Here is a 15144-nt window from a genome sequence, read left to right on the forward strand (position 1 = left end):
TTATCTGCTGCATTCATTGGACCCCTGATGAAGGCCTACATGCTGAAACATGGCCCATGTTGGGTCTTGTTTTTTTGCAGATTTGAGGATTTAAGGAGATATGTAAATAATGATGGACATTGTAATCAGCTTTTAGACTTTTTATTTAGTCTGGCTGTCTTGTGACTTCCACTTTTGTTTTGCTTGTTTACTGGTTTCCTATGGAAGATCTTGTTTTCTCTTTTGTTTCTCCTTTGCGGGGAAACTTGAACAATGGGTGGAGACTGAGTAGTGTTAGAAGTGGCATAGCTGATGGGCCAACTAGGGTTATATGTTACCATATCCCATAATAATTCTGGCAATATTTTGCCCATCCTCCAAAATTTAGCAAATTAGATGAATTCCATTAACATGGAAGAGCCCCATGATCCCTAGGATTATGGGGTGCAATCCTTCATTTGAATTATGAAGCAATACTCCCTCCACTAATGATGAAATCCCTGCTACCCTCTGTGGCCCCTTACCAGTGACTCCAAGAGGACAGCTATTGCAAACAACATCCTGCGTGGTGGGGTTTACTGAGCAGCCAAAGCCATCTTGGCAGGGGCAGCGCCGGCAGATCCGTGGATCCTGGGGATCATTGTAGAATCCAATAGAGCAGTCAGCACAGTCCGCATCTAGATTCTGGTCTCCGGAATAACAGTCACCTAAGAAAAGGAGATGATGGTAGTCTTAAACATCAAACTAAATCACCACCTTTTGTCCCTTGTACTTTAACACTGCCTTTTCTTTATGCCAAAAACAAAGCGCCCTGACAAAAATTTTAAGAGGGGTAACTGTCTTAGTCTGGAGTAACAAAGGGACTGTTTAGACCTTTTACTGTTGACTCCCTGCAAATTTTATGATTCTGTTTTTGATGTTATTGCTGTTTTTAGATTTGGATTATGAATGTACTTTCTGTACTCTGTCTAGAATTATTGCTAGTGCAATCTATAAATTGTGAAAGAAAGAGGTAGTTAGGTATTCAGCCAGTGGTCAGTGTTTTTTGGCCCACCACTTGCGTTCTGCCCACATATTCAATGCCAGGCCATGTTCAGGCACCAGCACTGAATATCCAGGTTTGTGCAACTGGCTATCCCTTATCTGGTTAAGTGCAATTTTCAGCACTTAACTGTCTAAGTGAAACGGGATAAGGGTAGAACTAAATTTTATGCGATCAAGTAGTGAACATCAACACTTAACTGCATAAGTGCCAACTCCGCCACCAGACCGCCTACAAAATTGCTGGTTATTGCTTTAGCAGTTAGTGGTGATATTCAGTGGCAATAACCGGTTAAATGGCAATGAATATCAGCGAATAGCCCCACTCAAAAGATTTAACCAGCAGGAGCTGCTGTGATGGACCTGAGTATGACATCTGAGGCTGGCAATCAATATTTTTAAAGATGTTTTTTGAGGGTGGTGACCACTGGGGGAGTAAGGGGAGGTCATCCCCGATTCTCTCCGGTGGTCATCTGGTCATTTTGGGCATCTTTTTGTGCCTTGGTCTTAAGAAAAACACGACCAGGTAAAGTCGTCCAAGTGTTCGTCAGGGATGTCCTTGTTTCTTTCGGTTATGGGTTGAGGACGTCCTATTGTTAGGCACGCCCGAGTCCCACCTTCGCTACATTTCCAATACGCCCCCTTGAACTTTGGCCGTTCCTGTGACCGAGTGCAGTTGGGGACGTCCAAAATCAGCTTTCGATTATACCGATTTGGATGACCCTGGGATAAGGGCGCCCATCTTCCAATTTATGTCGAAAGATGGGTGTCCTTCTCTTTCTAAAATGAGCCCATAAGAAATCCTTTTACCAAGCTGTGCTAGAAAGTGGGCAGCACGCACTACAGCCACTTTCTAGTGAAGCTGAAAAATGGCTGCAGTCAGGGGGGGGGTGTTTTGTTTTGTTTTTTTTAATGGCCATGGGTTAATTTCCCCATTAGCATGTGGCCATTACTAGCCCTTACCATCACCTATTTAAGAAGCAGTAAGGGCTCTTGTGCTACTCCTGTGGTAATCAGGTAGCACATGGTAATGTGCCCGCACACCAATTAGCACAGGCATGCCTACTCTCCATCCCCAGACATGCATCCTGCAGCAAAAAATTACATTTTTTTTACCACAGGAGTAGTGCACACTGATAACCAAACTACCACGCCTCATCGCGTCCCACAGTAGTGCTCTTTTATGTGCTAAGGGCCCGCGTTAGGCCTACCACACCTCAGTAAAAGGGCTCCTAAATGTTAGCTGCTAACAGTGCTAGCTGTACACAATTATACTAGTAATAACTGTCTTCACTCTGTTTAGACAGTTTCAATAAATTGCCTCAGATTTCAAGACCCTTCTCTGCACCCTGTTTGACCTCTTCCAGTACCACTGGTTAAGAACTGCTGTTATAACTAACAAATCTATTGAGGCATGGGCTTTCAAGGACCAGAGTCCACTTCATCAGATGCATCTGACGATCTTGGCTCTGGTCCTCCAAAGCTTATGCCTCAATAAACTGGTTAGTCTATAAGGTCCCACCTGCCTCTGTCAAAAGTGTTCTGCTATCCTCAACAATTCCATAGAGACTAGAAAATTGAAATACAACAGAAACCCAATGTGATATACTAGCATGTAAGGCTTTCGGCCTGTTGGATTTGGATTTTAGATTATTTGCCTTTCCCAAATCTGAGTTCAAGGCGAGTTTCACAGTCAGTTACATGAGTTCTTTTACTACCCAAAATGGACTCACATCTAGTTGCACTCAAGGCAATGGAGGATGAAGTGATTTTGCCCAAGATCACAAGGAGTCCTTGGGAAACTTGCAACCTGTTTAACTGCTAAGCTGTTCCTTTGCTCCTCTAGCAAGAGTGGTTTAATCGGTTTTTTTAGAACATTCTGAAACAGTTACTATTGTTTTGCAAAATGAACAGAATAACTGCTCCAGGAAACAGATGTACAGGAATAAAGTGAATGAACAAAACTGGAGTAGTAATTATGCTGACATAAAATGAAAGGAAACAGACACTGTGTATGATCAATCACTATTTTAGGCTTTCTCAAAAGGCTTTGTTTGTGGGGGGGGGCAAGGGGTAGGGGAGCTTAGATTTGTGGTGAAGGGGGGAGGGGAAAAGGACTGAACTTTCTCTCCATCCCCTCGTATGGGCACTGATGAGCTCTCTCCCAACATGCATGCTCTTTTCCATTCTGTCTCTCTACCTTTCTCTCAGCCCCCAGCCCCCCTTCCTAGGCCTGTCATCACCAGCTTCAAACATTCCATCTGTTCAGCTGTAACTGCAACAAGATGATACAATAAAATATTTTCAAGCCTTAGTTATTTATTTGTTTCTTTTTATTATTTTATTTAGATTTACTTTAATCTTTCTAGCCTTTCCTGATTGATTCAACTTTTTCCACATTTCCTCTGATTTCTAAAGGTTTTCCTTCTGTTATACCCATTTTATTCTCTTGACGTTTCCTCTAGATTTTCCATCCTGTTGTCATCTTTCTTTTGTTTATAAGTTTCATTTCTCTTGTTTTCACTTTTTCCTTGTGTTTCTCCTCATGCTAACTACAATATACTCTTCCATTCTTCTTTCTCCCTCCTGCTCTTACATACATCCCTAACTCCTTGACTCCCCACATACTATTCTCTCTTCCTACTTCTCTATAATTTCCTGATCCTTCACCTTATTCTCTCATTTCTTTCTCTACCCCTCCATCCTTGCTTCTCTCCCCACCAATCTCTCCCTCTTCATTCTCTTCTTCCCCTTCCCATGCTTCTCCTCCCTGCCATTCTCAGCTCTTCTTCCTCTGCCCCTCTCTCCTTTTCCCTTCCTCACCCTCCCTCCCCGCTTGCTTTTTCCCCCATCTCTTCCCTCTATCTAATCTCTGTCTCTCCAAACCTCTCTCTTCTCTCCCATCCTTTACTTTTCCCCTCCCCAATACACACTCTTCTTCCTCATCCTATCCCCCACTCTCTCTCTCTCTCTCTCTCTCTCTCTCTCTCTCTCTCTCTCTCTCTCTCTCTCTCTCTCTTTTTCTCTGTCCTCCTGGCACATTGTTTCCCCTCCATCCTTCCTGGCACTCATTCTTTCTCACCAACTTCTCTTGGCTCACCTTCTCTCCTCCCCATTTCTCCCTCCTCCAGGCATTCTTTTTCCTTTCTTTCTTTTCTACACCGCCCCCTTTCCTGGCACTTTCTCTCTCTTCCACACCCTGCATGCTCTCTCTCTCTCTTGCTCCATTGCCAGACTCTGTGTGAATTAACATAAAACCCAGCAAACGGACCCTCAGAATCTTACAGTACCATACTGGCACCTAGTCCAAGAACTCAGAATGCAACAACCCCCCCCCCCCCCATCCTGTTTCTCTATCTTATAAACACAGTGCCCCCTCATCTTGTCCCTGTCCCATATAACCCACTGTCTCATATAACCCAGCATCCTCTGTTCTTGTCAATATTTCATATAGCATCCCTTAGGCCTGTATCTCTAAGACTTCAGAGATTTACGTACCAGTGTCAGGGTCACAGACTCCACCACCTTGACAGCTGCATGGCACACATGCGCTAAATGGTCCCAGGCTGGGAGTCGTCCTCTTGTAGCCAGGTCCACATCTCTCACAGAACTGCCCATGGTATCCGGGAGGGCAGACACACTGTTCCACCCATGGTGCTGGAGGTCCAGAAAGGGGTTGAGCAGATACCAGTGTGACATTATCTAGATACCCTCTACCTGGAAGATCAAACAAGAGAAGACGAGGAGGGTTGGAATCAATTCAAAAGCATGTGTTAGTTTTTACATTAACTGAAGTGTCAGAGTCAACACAAAGTGTAGCATGAATGAGCCAGACTCCCCCATTTGGGCCTGATCAGAATCCAGGACATCCCACCAACCCCATTCACAGAGCAGAGTTACCGCTTACACCTGGACACTCCCACAACACCCAGGCCTTTTGCAACCTCTCCAAACCCTACCAGCAGGAGAGGTTTTTATCTACTTCCAGTCCTATCTTACTTTTAAAATAACTAATTTTAGAACTGGTGGCCAGAGCCAGATCAAGGGGTTGTGGTGCCCTAAGCTACCTTTGCTTTTACGCCCTTCATCTCTGGGCAATTCTTGCAGTATCAACAGCAGCATGAGCTCTCACCTCCCCCCATTCCTACTCCCATACCCCCTCCCCAGCACCACCCCCTTCCTGCATTAACTCCCTTCCACTCTCAACCCCCCAGCACCAACCCCTTCCAATCTTAGCTTCCTTCCAACTCCAGCATTGACCCCCTTTGAGCCAGAGCTTCCCTAATCAGCCTCCTTCCAGCCCAGCCTCAGTATCAGTCCTTTTCCAGTTCCAGCTCTCAACAGCTCCCTTCCAATCTGCCCTTCCTCAGCCTCATCCCTCTTCCAGCTAGAGTCCCTTAATTATCAGCCTCTTCCACTCATAATCCCCAGTCCCCACCCCCCGCTAATCCTTTACATAGTGGCAGCACCCTTGAGCCTTCAGTGGCTTGAGCCTATGACTCACTGGCTTGACCCTTAAGGTGACCAACCCTTTGACCTGCATAGAAAACTCATTCCCCACACACCCACATTATTCCATGTACATACACACTGGTCCACACACACTTCACGTCCCTCATATAACAACTCACTCCACATACAGTGCACTCCCCATACACACCCACTCCTCTTCTCTCACATCTCACTTACCCCTCACACACATATACTTCTCACCTCCCTCTGACAGACAGATACCTCAACCTTGTCCCCCCTCCATGGTTCCTTGGACCTGCTGCAAGTGTCTTATGCACAGTGCCAGCCCAATGGTATCAGATGCCTCAGGCATGTGCCACACCTCCCCCTTGGGGGGCAGCTCAAAACTCTAACACCCCCCTCCCTATTATTGATTAGTATCTCATCTTCCTCTCCTTACCCTCCAAGTGTCCATCATCTCATACCCTCCAGGTGTCCATCAAATCATCTCCCTATCTCCATCCCTCCACCAGGAACAGCAGCTTCCTCCTGCTGCCACTTACTACCTTCTCTGACCCAAAGCTGTAGTGGCTCCAGGACTTTCAGTACATGCTGAACTCAAGAGTTTCCAGTCCAGCCCCCTTTGATACAGAATATCTATCAGGTGGGGGGTAGGACCAAGCACTACTTGAGCACGGGCCCACTGCCACGCTGAAGCAGCAAGCTCCACAGCCCCCACCTACCCCACCACAATTTTTGCTACCCTAGGTAGATGCTTAGTTGCCTACTGGCAGGGCCAGCCCTGCATATGGAGGTCGTGGGGTTATAAAATGTATAAAATGTGTTTGTTTAAGCTGCCAAGCAATTTCAGACTTGTTCTATTCCAAATCATTTCTCTTTGGAGAAGGGTTTGGCCAACAGGCAAGCAGCAGTTATTTCAACAACAGGAAAGTTCATATCAAAATCCTCCTTAGGCCTCTGGTCACTCAAGTATTTTAGGTGCTAAATAGCAATTGGATAATTGTTTCCTAAGAAGCATGAGTTTTGCTCACAAGCTGGTTCTGTCATATGCTCTGTTTTTTCCTCAGTATTTGCTTTTTCAGTTCATTTTAAATACTAACATTTTCTCTGAATATACTTTTCCCCAAATCCTTTTCCACTGCTTGACTCTACACTCTACGATTTGATCTTTTAGGCAGATCTTTGCTCTTCTTTGGGGATTTAAAGTTTCCTTCCCTCCAGTTGTTCCCATTTAACAGGTGCTATACCTAATTCTGATCACTGCATATTGCATGCCAGTTCTGGATGTTTCAGTGTGATCGGTCACCCAGTTGATCAAGTTCCAATAGTACCATAATGGATCCCAGGTCAAGCTGAATCAACTCTTTGCTCCTCTCCTCAGTTCCAGTCACTCTCCTGACAGAGATCATGTTTTAGTTTTACTTGGGAAAAATGTGGGGGGGGGGGGAGGGGCTGAAGATTGCCTCCACCCTCCACAAGTACCATGCTGTATAACACTACAGAGATGCAGATACATGGAGGGCAAAGCCGGACAACAATCATATGATAGTTTTGGTTTGAAATTCCTGCACATGGTTTTAGCTACTGTCTTTGTGCCTGCTACAAAGTAGGGACAAAGTTCACAGGTATTAACATATCTGTAGGGTTACCATTTTGTGTCCTCTGAAAAAGAGGACACATATTACACCCCCTGCCCCGCCCCCATCACACCCATACCCCGCCCCCACTGCCACGCCCCTTTTGAATCCTCGTTCCGCCCCCTATTCCCCTCCCCCATCACATCGTCCCCTCCCCCGCACCCATCACACACCCTCCCACACACCCCCCCCCCGTCACATATTATCTAGCCCTGGTGGTCTAGTGACGTCTTCGGGGCAGGAAAGAGCCCCCTCTTTCCTGCCCGGAGCGCTGCCTGCCCTTGCCTGCATCCTCCTCGGTTTCAACTAGGGATTCAAAATGGCCGCCGAGAGTTGAAGCGGCCTCGCAAGACTTCAACTCTCGGCGGCCATTTTGAATCCCCAGCCGACTGAGAAGGATGATGGACAAGGGAGGCAGCGCTCCGGGCAGGAAAGAGGGGGCTCTTTCCTGCCCCGAAGACGTCACTAGACCACCAGGGAACATGGTAGGGAAGGGGAGAGGAGATGAGACCAGACCCACGGCGCCGATCGCCCGCCCGCATGCATGCATGCCTGTCCTCGCCTACGTTTGTCCAGAAATCCGGACAAACGTGCATGCAGGCAAAATCCGCCAGACGCCCCGGACATGCCCTCAAAAAGAGGACATATCCGGGGAAATCCAGACGAATGGTAACCCTAGCCCACCCGCATGCATGCATGCCCGCCCGTGCCCACGTTTGTCCAGAAATCCGGAGAAACATGCGTGCAGGCAAAATCCGCCGGACGCCCAGGACATGCCCTCAAAAAGAGGACATGTCCGGGGAAATCCGGACGAATGGTAACCCTACATATCTGCAGTGTAACCAGCCCCAACATTTTCAACAGTAAGCTCTACAGGGGTTTCCCTTTGAAAACATGCTTGCAGGCTGCTCTTGGGCTTTCAAAATTGTCTCCATAAAGCATTTTTTAAATGCAGCAGACTTTTTTTTATAGTTGCCCGGATTTCAAACGCTCTGTGTCCAAAGTACTTGATCATGTCATGTACTCAGCCTACTTACTACTACTGATCATTTCTATAGAGCTACTAGACATACACAGCGCTGTACACATTATATGCAAGTACTTCCTCTGTCCCTAGAGGGCTCACACAGTATAATCTTGCAATCTCAATGTCTCAAAGGATTGTGGGTCTGAAATTTAGCAAGACCCTTATTCCCAAAGCTCAGCCAACGCTCCTCAGGGAATGAGTTTCGTTTTCTTTGGGTTTTAATTATGTTTTGATTTTGATTGTATTTTTATTGTGTAGTTTGTGATATGTTTACTTTGTTTTGAGTTAGAATTGATTAGGTTAAATAAATAAACCAAAGCAGGATGACTATCACTGCAGCAAGTTGCTGCCCTCAAAAGAACCAGAAACAGGGATCATTGGGCCAGGCTAAGAGGCCCTGGTGTTCTTGGGTTAAGGGGTGAGGTCTCACTTACCGAATTGTCCGTAGGTGCCTCGGATGTGGAGTGTGGTCAGGTTTCGGAGTAAACGGTGGAACTCAAAGGAGCTCAGTTGTGGGCTCCATTTACTGCTTGATTGCTCATTTAACCTGCAAAGGGAGAAAAACACAAAGAGGCATTCATCAGAACAGGCTGGGGCTTAACCTTCCCTCCAATCTTCCCATCCTCTGCTCTAAGGATCTAATTGCAACCTGCCTCTTTAATATGGAGACCCTGACACACTGGCTCACTAAAGGACCTTTGCAGAAAGATTATAAAATGCAGTATGCTACATTCAATGAGCGTGCAAATTACTACCTTGTTAAAATTGCGGTGGCAGTCTGCGTCTTATCACTAAATGTCAACTCTCGTGTTAATGCCTGAAGGGTGATTGGATCAGATACTGACAGGAAGGGTTGACATTAAAAAGAAAAAAAAAAAAATAAGAAAGCATGCATCAGCCCCTTACCCCCAACCAAAAACCTCTTCACCCTCCCTTCCCATGTCTAGTGGCATCCATTTCATTGATCCCCCTCCTAATATTAAAAAAAAAAAAAAAAAGATGACTCAGTGGTCCCCTAGTCCTGCGCCTCCCTCCCATACATATTCCCTGGTAGTCTAGTAATCCTCTCCTTCCCCCAATCCCCCCTCCCTGGGAGGGAAGCTGGGTTAGGAAACAATCCAGGGCAGGGTAGTTAGGTTGGAGGGAGAAGAGGGGGTGCCGCTAGACACCTGCTCCTCTCAACCAACCATTCTATACTGCCCCAGACCTGGTAAAACGTTTCTTTTGCTCAATGTGCGTGAAAATCTTTTATTTTTCATGATGGCCGCAGAATACCTAATAACTGCATTACCCTGCATTTTTATGTGGTCTACAGTAATGGTTTCCATGCGACTTAATACCTGCACTGAAACCATTTGAGCATTGTGTGGTAATGTTGTATTCATCAGCCCTTAAATATTGAATCTGAGCCTCTCTTTCTCTCCCTAGTTTGTTGGATAGTTAAAAAGTCAGATAAAACAGAAAAAGTGGATGAGGGATAAGAGAGGCATATTGGAATGCATATTTCAAAAGAGGAAGCAGCAATAAAAGTTTACAAGGTTAATATGTCCAAAAACCTTACCTAGCACTGCTTCCTTTTAACTAAACGCGATGCCAAGAAAGAGAGAGAAACCTGCACGTATCTCATTAATGACACTGTGAAGTCACCTAGGTATGTCGGATAGTCCAGAATGTCGGATAAGCGACAATCTACTGTACAGTCTACATTCTATTGCGGGTAGGCAGAATCTGGCATTTACACATTCATAAAAGCCAATATGCTAAAGATTTACACATGTAACAATTGTGTAAATGTTAGCGTTTAACCACTTGACCATTCCCCCACTTCATCAATCCCAATCACAGTTCCAGACTCCCCCATTTGAGTCTGATCAGAATCCATGACATCCCACCAACCCCACTACCTGGAGCCTCCCTCAACACCCAGGCCTTTTGCAACCTCTCCAAACCCTGCCAGCAGGGGAGGTTTTTATCTACTTCCAATACTATCTTACTTCTAAAAGAACTAATTTTAGAACTGGTGCCAACCCAAAAAGTGTTAAGGACCTCTCTTTATGCTGACAAAGATATAGAGGGCATGGCTGAGAAAGGAGGTTTCTGGCGGGTATACAGAGTTGGACGTGTGTCCATATAAGGGTGAGGGGTCCAGGACTGTGACTGGGAATGGGTGGGAATCTTGGATAGTGATCGGAGTTAGAGGATTGGGAGCTGTGTTATTTGGGACTCAGGAGGACAGAGGCCCTGAGTATGCAGACTACTAGTGGGAATTTTTCCTTTATGAAATGGTCCTGTCACTTTGGCCTGGAGAAGAAGGGGTGGGGGAGGGCACAATTAGTGGCCATTTATTTGGTGAATCAGCAAAAAAAAAGTCTGTAGTAATGTTTGTATTAAGTTTGAAAGATAACCTGCCCTAACTCAACAGGGGTTAGTGAATCAATAATCTGTGGTGACTTTCCACATTAAACAGGGGTTAGAAAACTATTTCCAAGTTGTTAGAAACCGAATAGCAACCACCTTTCAGGATGACAGTGGGCCTCCTCACAGACATATAGAGAGGAAACCAGGTTCAAATGGCCTTGAGGGACTTTATTACAATGCTGGGGGAGTAGATTAGTGGTTAGAAAGAAGGTTGTGAATCAGTGTTCAAATCCCACTTTTTATGACCTTGGGAAATTGCTTTATGCTCCATCGCCTCAGACAGTGAGCCCACTTGGGCAGGGAAATAACTTATATATCAATGTATGACTCACCCTGAGCTTGGATTTGGAAAGTCAAGTAATAAATTCAATTCTTATTTGACTGTTATGTGGCTCAGCGTGTGGTAGTTTAAACATTTTTTACTTCTGGTTTGACCCAGCACTTTCCTCCTGCTCCTTTAGACTACTAGCTTCATCAGAACAAAGCCTGGAATCTGCTGCCATGAGCTTTCAGTCACAACTGCCTGGGGAGTCTTCCCTATTTTATATCTGCCCAATGTAACACTCTTTGAGCCCCTTCTCTTTCTCTCACTTATTAGAGCCTCCTCCGTGCCATCCTGATTACTGCTTTTATTAGAACAATCCTAAGAAGAGAAAAGCCAAGTGGCCCAACCAGTAGAAAGAGATTTGAACACACCTTACTGCAAATTGCCTTCCCTTGGCCCATCCATTTTCTCTGTATCTACAAGTACACATGCTCTGAAATCTTTTAGCCATATCACCTCCACCCTGTATCTTTTCACAAGCACCAAAGAAAAGCAAATACTTTATGCTGCCTTTTCTCATTTACAAAGCAATATTACACATAAATTCGACTAGATTTATAACCTGTATGCACTGTCTGAAAAATCTCACTCTTTAGGTAAAACAAAAAAATCTCACTCTTGGGGATGGTTCACACTCCTCATCTCTGCTTTAGATTACTGTTCACCGTGACAGCCCTCGGACAGAGGTCACACACGGCTCCTTTCAGAGTCCTGCAATCTTGGTCCTAATTCTGGTCAGTAGGTGTCACCATTACACACTATTTATTTATTGACTATCATTCCCTCTCCTCCTTCCCCCAGGGCCTGCAAGCGCTGAAGATTTTCTTAGTTTGAAACATATTTCCTTTAGGGTAATGACGCTGTTGTCTTGAAATTACCAGCTCTGAAGAGCTGCGAGGTATCTTGATTCTATGAGCCTCTCTGTGCTTACCTGAATGTGTAGCTCCGGGTGAGACCACAAGGGAGAATGTCTCCAGCAGTTGTCAAGGGAGCAGTGACTTGCAAACCAGCTCCTTCAAGTACTACGTCATGAGCTGAGGCACGGCGCCCACGCTGGTCCAGTCGGTAATCAAAGGATAGCACCTGGCCGTAGCTGAGACGCTGGTCTCCCAGGAATTTAGCTGGAAAGAAACAGGAAACCCCAAAGATGAAAGAAGAGAAGGAATTAAACCAAAGATTAAACTGTTACAGATACTTAAAAGATCAGAGGTTTCTTAGTCCTGCATAAACTTTTGCTTTCAAGGGTGAGAATTTTAAGCATTATCATCAAATGAAACTGGTCCGTGATGTCAACATGAATCATTAAGCAGAGAGAGCACATTGACACAAACACCACATTTATTAACAAGAACCTAGCTTCTGGCCATGTGAACCATAACACACACAAAAACATCATATTCGCTAGTAACAGCCCGGGCTCAGGCCGTGAACCACCAACCATAAAACACACAAATACATCACATTCACTATGAAGAGCTCAAGTCATGAACCAGTAACCATACACACACAAACCACTAACCATAAAACACACAAACACATCACATTCACTATCAAGTGCTCAAGCTCAAGTCACGAAGCAGTAACCATACACACACACACAGGAACCACTAACCATAAAACACACAAACACATCACATTCACTAACAAGAGCTCAAGCTCAAGTCACGAACCAGTAACCATACACAGACACACACACACACCCCTTTATCCCTAATTCAGAGTCAACTCAGATCATGAACTAAGCAACCATAGAACACACACTCATACACAATCCACTAGTCATACAACTCATATCCCAACAGCTCTGTCCAGCATGCAGTATCAACTCATTGATAGTTAATCCTTTCTCCTCCTAGCCCCCTAACCAAATTTCTCCACAGACATATTCTAGATCAGGGCAGCTGGAATTGCAGTGGCAGAAGATGGATAGGTATGTAGGGTTCAGAGAGCAGAAGCCCTCAGAGAGTGAAGAAATTAGAGTGCCACAGGGAAAGAGTGCATGAGAGAGAATGAGTAAAAGAAAGCACAGAAAGTGCAGTGATAAAGAGGGAGTAAGAGAAGAGCACAGTGCGCAAGAGAAAGAGAAAAAGGTTCCTGACAAAGGGGGAGCCAGAGATGAGCAGATGTTGAAGTGACAGAGTCTGACATAAGAAGCAGCAGATAAGAGGGAGAAATAGTGCCCGAAAGAGTACAGGAGTTGTGTGGTAAATGCAGTTTAAGAGAATCTTCCCCAGAAGCTGTTCAGCCTGCACCTCGACAAAAAGGTATAATTCCCTGTACCAGGTGCGGTGAAGTACACAGTGTCGGCGTGTCTGGCAGTCACATACACATCATGGTGGTGAGGTGACCAGTGCAGCTGTACAGGGTCTCCTGATCTCTGGACTGCTCTCCATCCTTCAGAATCTGTGGAATGGCAAATAAGAATTTGACTTACCCAACAATCCTTACTCCATGAGAGAACATACTCAGCCCAATATTCAGAAAGCACTTAAATGTTTGTCACCAAAACACCAAATACATATATAGACTATGGCCCTTATTTTAGGAACATCCCCACATGGGAATGGCAGCATTTAAATGTCTGGAGAGGCAGACATATAAATGCTATTTCAGAAACAGGGGCATAGCTAGGTGGGGCCACGGGGGCATGGGCCCCCACAGATTAAGCCCTGCCCCCTCTACTTTTGAACCCCCCCCCAGCCACCGAACCCCCCCCCCCCGCCACTTTGGACTCCTGCCGGCACTGACCCTCCCCCGTCACCGCTGCCGGGTACCTTTGCCGGTGGGGGTCCCCAACCCCCGCCAGCCAAAGTCTTCTTCAGCGCCGGTCAACTCCGGCGCCTTCGCTGATGATCTGTTTCTGACTCCTGATGTCCTGCATGCACGTCCTGTATGGGGCTACATATAGGACATGCACGCAGTACGTCGGAGTTAGAAACTGATCATCAGTGAAGGCGCCAGAGTCAACCGGCACTAAAGAAGACTTCGGCTGGCGGGGGTTGAAGACCCCCATCAGCAAAGGTACCTGGCAGCGGCGACGGGGGAGGGTTGACAGCGGCGGGGAAGGAGTGGCAGGGGCGGTTGCAGCAGCAGTGGCGGGGGGGTCAACAACTGAGGAAAGTGGGCTAAACTGTGCCCCTCCCCACCTCGAGCTCTGGACCCCCCTCCCACTGAGGTCTGGCTACGTCCCTGTTCAGAACAGATGCTGTTCACATTTGAGGATGTCGCTGTACACCTTGTAGAATGAGCCTGCAAGGCCTGCGGAGCCTGTTTCCCTGCAAGCAAATAAGCTGACATGATAGTTTCCTTCAGCCATCAAACAACTGTGGGCTTTGAAGCCATGGGGCCAAGTCTCTGTTTTCAAAAATGCACAAACAGTCGATCTGATCTGCGAAATTCACTCATGACTTCCAGCTGTCTATTGAGAGACTCTATGCAAATGAAGAAGCTTAATGGAAGAATACTGAGCTCCTTTGTCCTCCTTGCAAAAGGATGAAAGTTCCACAGATTGGTCTACTATCAGCTGAAATCCCTGGCTGGATAGTTCCCATTTTCCTGCTGAGAAAGTCCACCTCCACATTCAAGGACCCCACAATGTGAGCTGTCAAAAAGCAGAGAAGGTTTATCTCTGCCCAAATTGAGGGAGGTTGCCTTCACTGCCATCAGACGACTGCATGTTCCACCTTGTTTGTTGATATAAGCCACCCGCCATTGCACTGTCTGAGCAAACTCAGACCAGGACCCCTGCCAGAAAGGGAGCAAAGTTGTGTAAGGCATTCCATACTGCCCTGAGCTCCAAGTGATTTATCAACCACCGAGACTCCTGTTTTTAGAAGCGCTGTGCCAGATGGAACTTGTAATGAACTCCCCAACCCGACTTGCTGGCTTCCATTATCATCACCTCCCTTTGTGTTATTGGGAAGGAAGCTCTGATGTTCAAATAGTGGACCAGACTTGCATCTTTGCAAAAATCTGGAGGCATTGTGTGCTCTGAGTGGAGGACTTCCTGTTTGCACGAAAGGAAGATTGGCATGCCTGAAAGTAGGATTTCTGACCATATTGCTGACGACCAGGCCAGTACCATCTGTCTCAAAATTGAGATTGAGAGCCCCCTGAAGACAGACGACTAAAGGGTTTTGGTTTAAACTCTGGCAACCGCTTTGGCTTAGTTTCCCCCAGTTCTTTCACCAAGTTACTCAAATCTTCTCCAAACAGCCACTTGTCCCGAAAGGGCAGTTTAACTA

General features: G+C 46.0%; 1 protein-coding gene across 1 annotated transcript in view; it reads right to left on the reverse strand.

Moving 5' to 3' along the window:
• LAMC2 (laminin subunit gamma 2) overlaps nucleotides 1-15144 on the reverse strand; it is a 101482-nt gene that overhangs the window by 37152 nt on the left and 49186 nt on the right. The window contains exons 7-11 of the mRNA XM_030206661.1: nucleotides 13181-13303; nucleotides 11832-12021; nucleotides 8592-8704; nucleotides 4519-4737; nucleotides 504-686 (exon numbers count right to left, since the gene is read on the reverse strand). Of these exons, the coding sequence (XP_030062521.1) occupies nucleotides 504-686; nucleotides 4519-4737; nucleotides 8592-8704; nucleotides 11832-12021; nucleotides 13181-13303 (828 nt within the window). The remainder of the gene's footprint in view (nucleotides 1-503; nucleotides 687-4518; nucleotides 4738-8591; nucleotides 8705-11831; nucleotides 12022-13180; nucleotides 13304-15144) is intronic.

The sequence above is a fragment of the Microcaecilia unicolor genome, chromosome 6 (genome assembly GCF_901765095.1).
Source record: "Microcaecilia unicolor chromosome 6, aMicUni1.1, whole genome shotgun sequence".
Classification (NCBI taxonomy): Eukaryota; Metazoa; Chordata; class Amphibia; order Gymnophiona; family Siphonopidae; genus Microcaecilia; species Microcaecilia unicolor.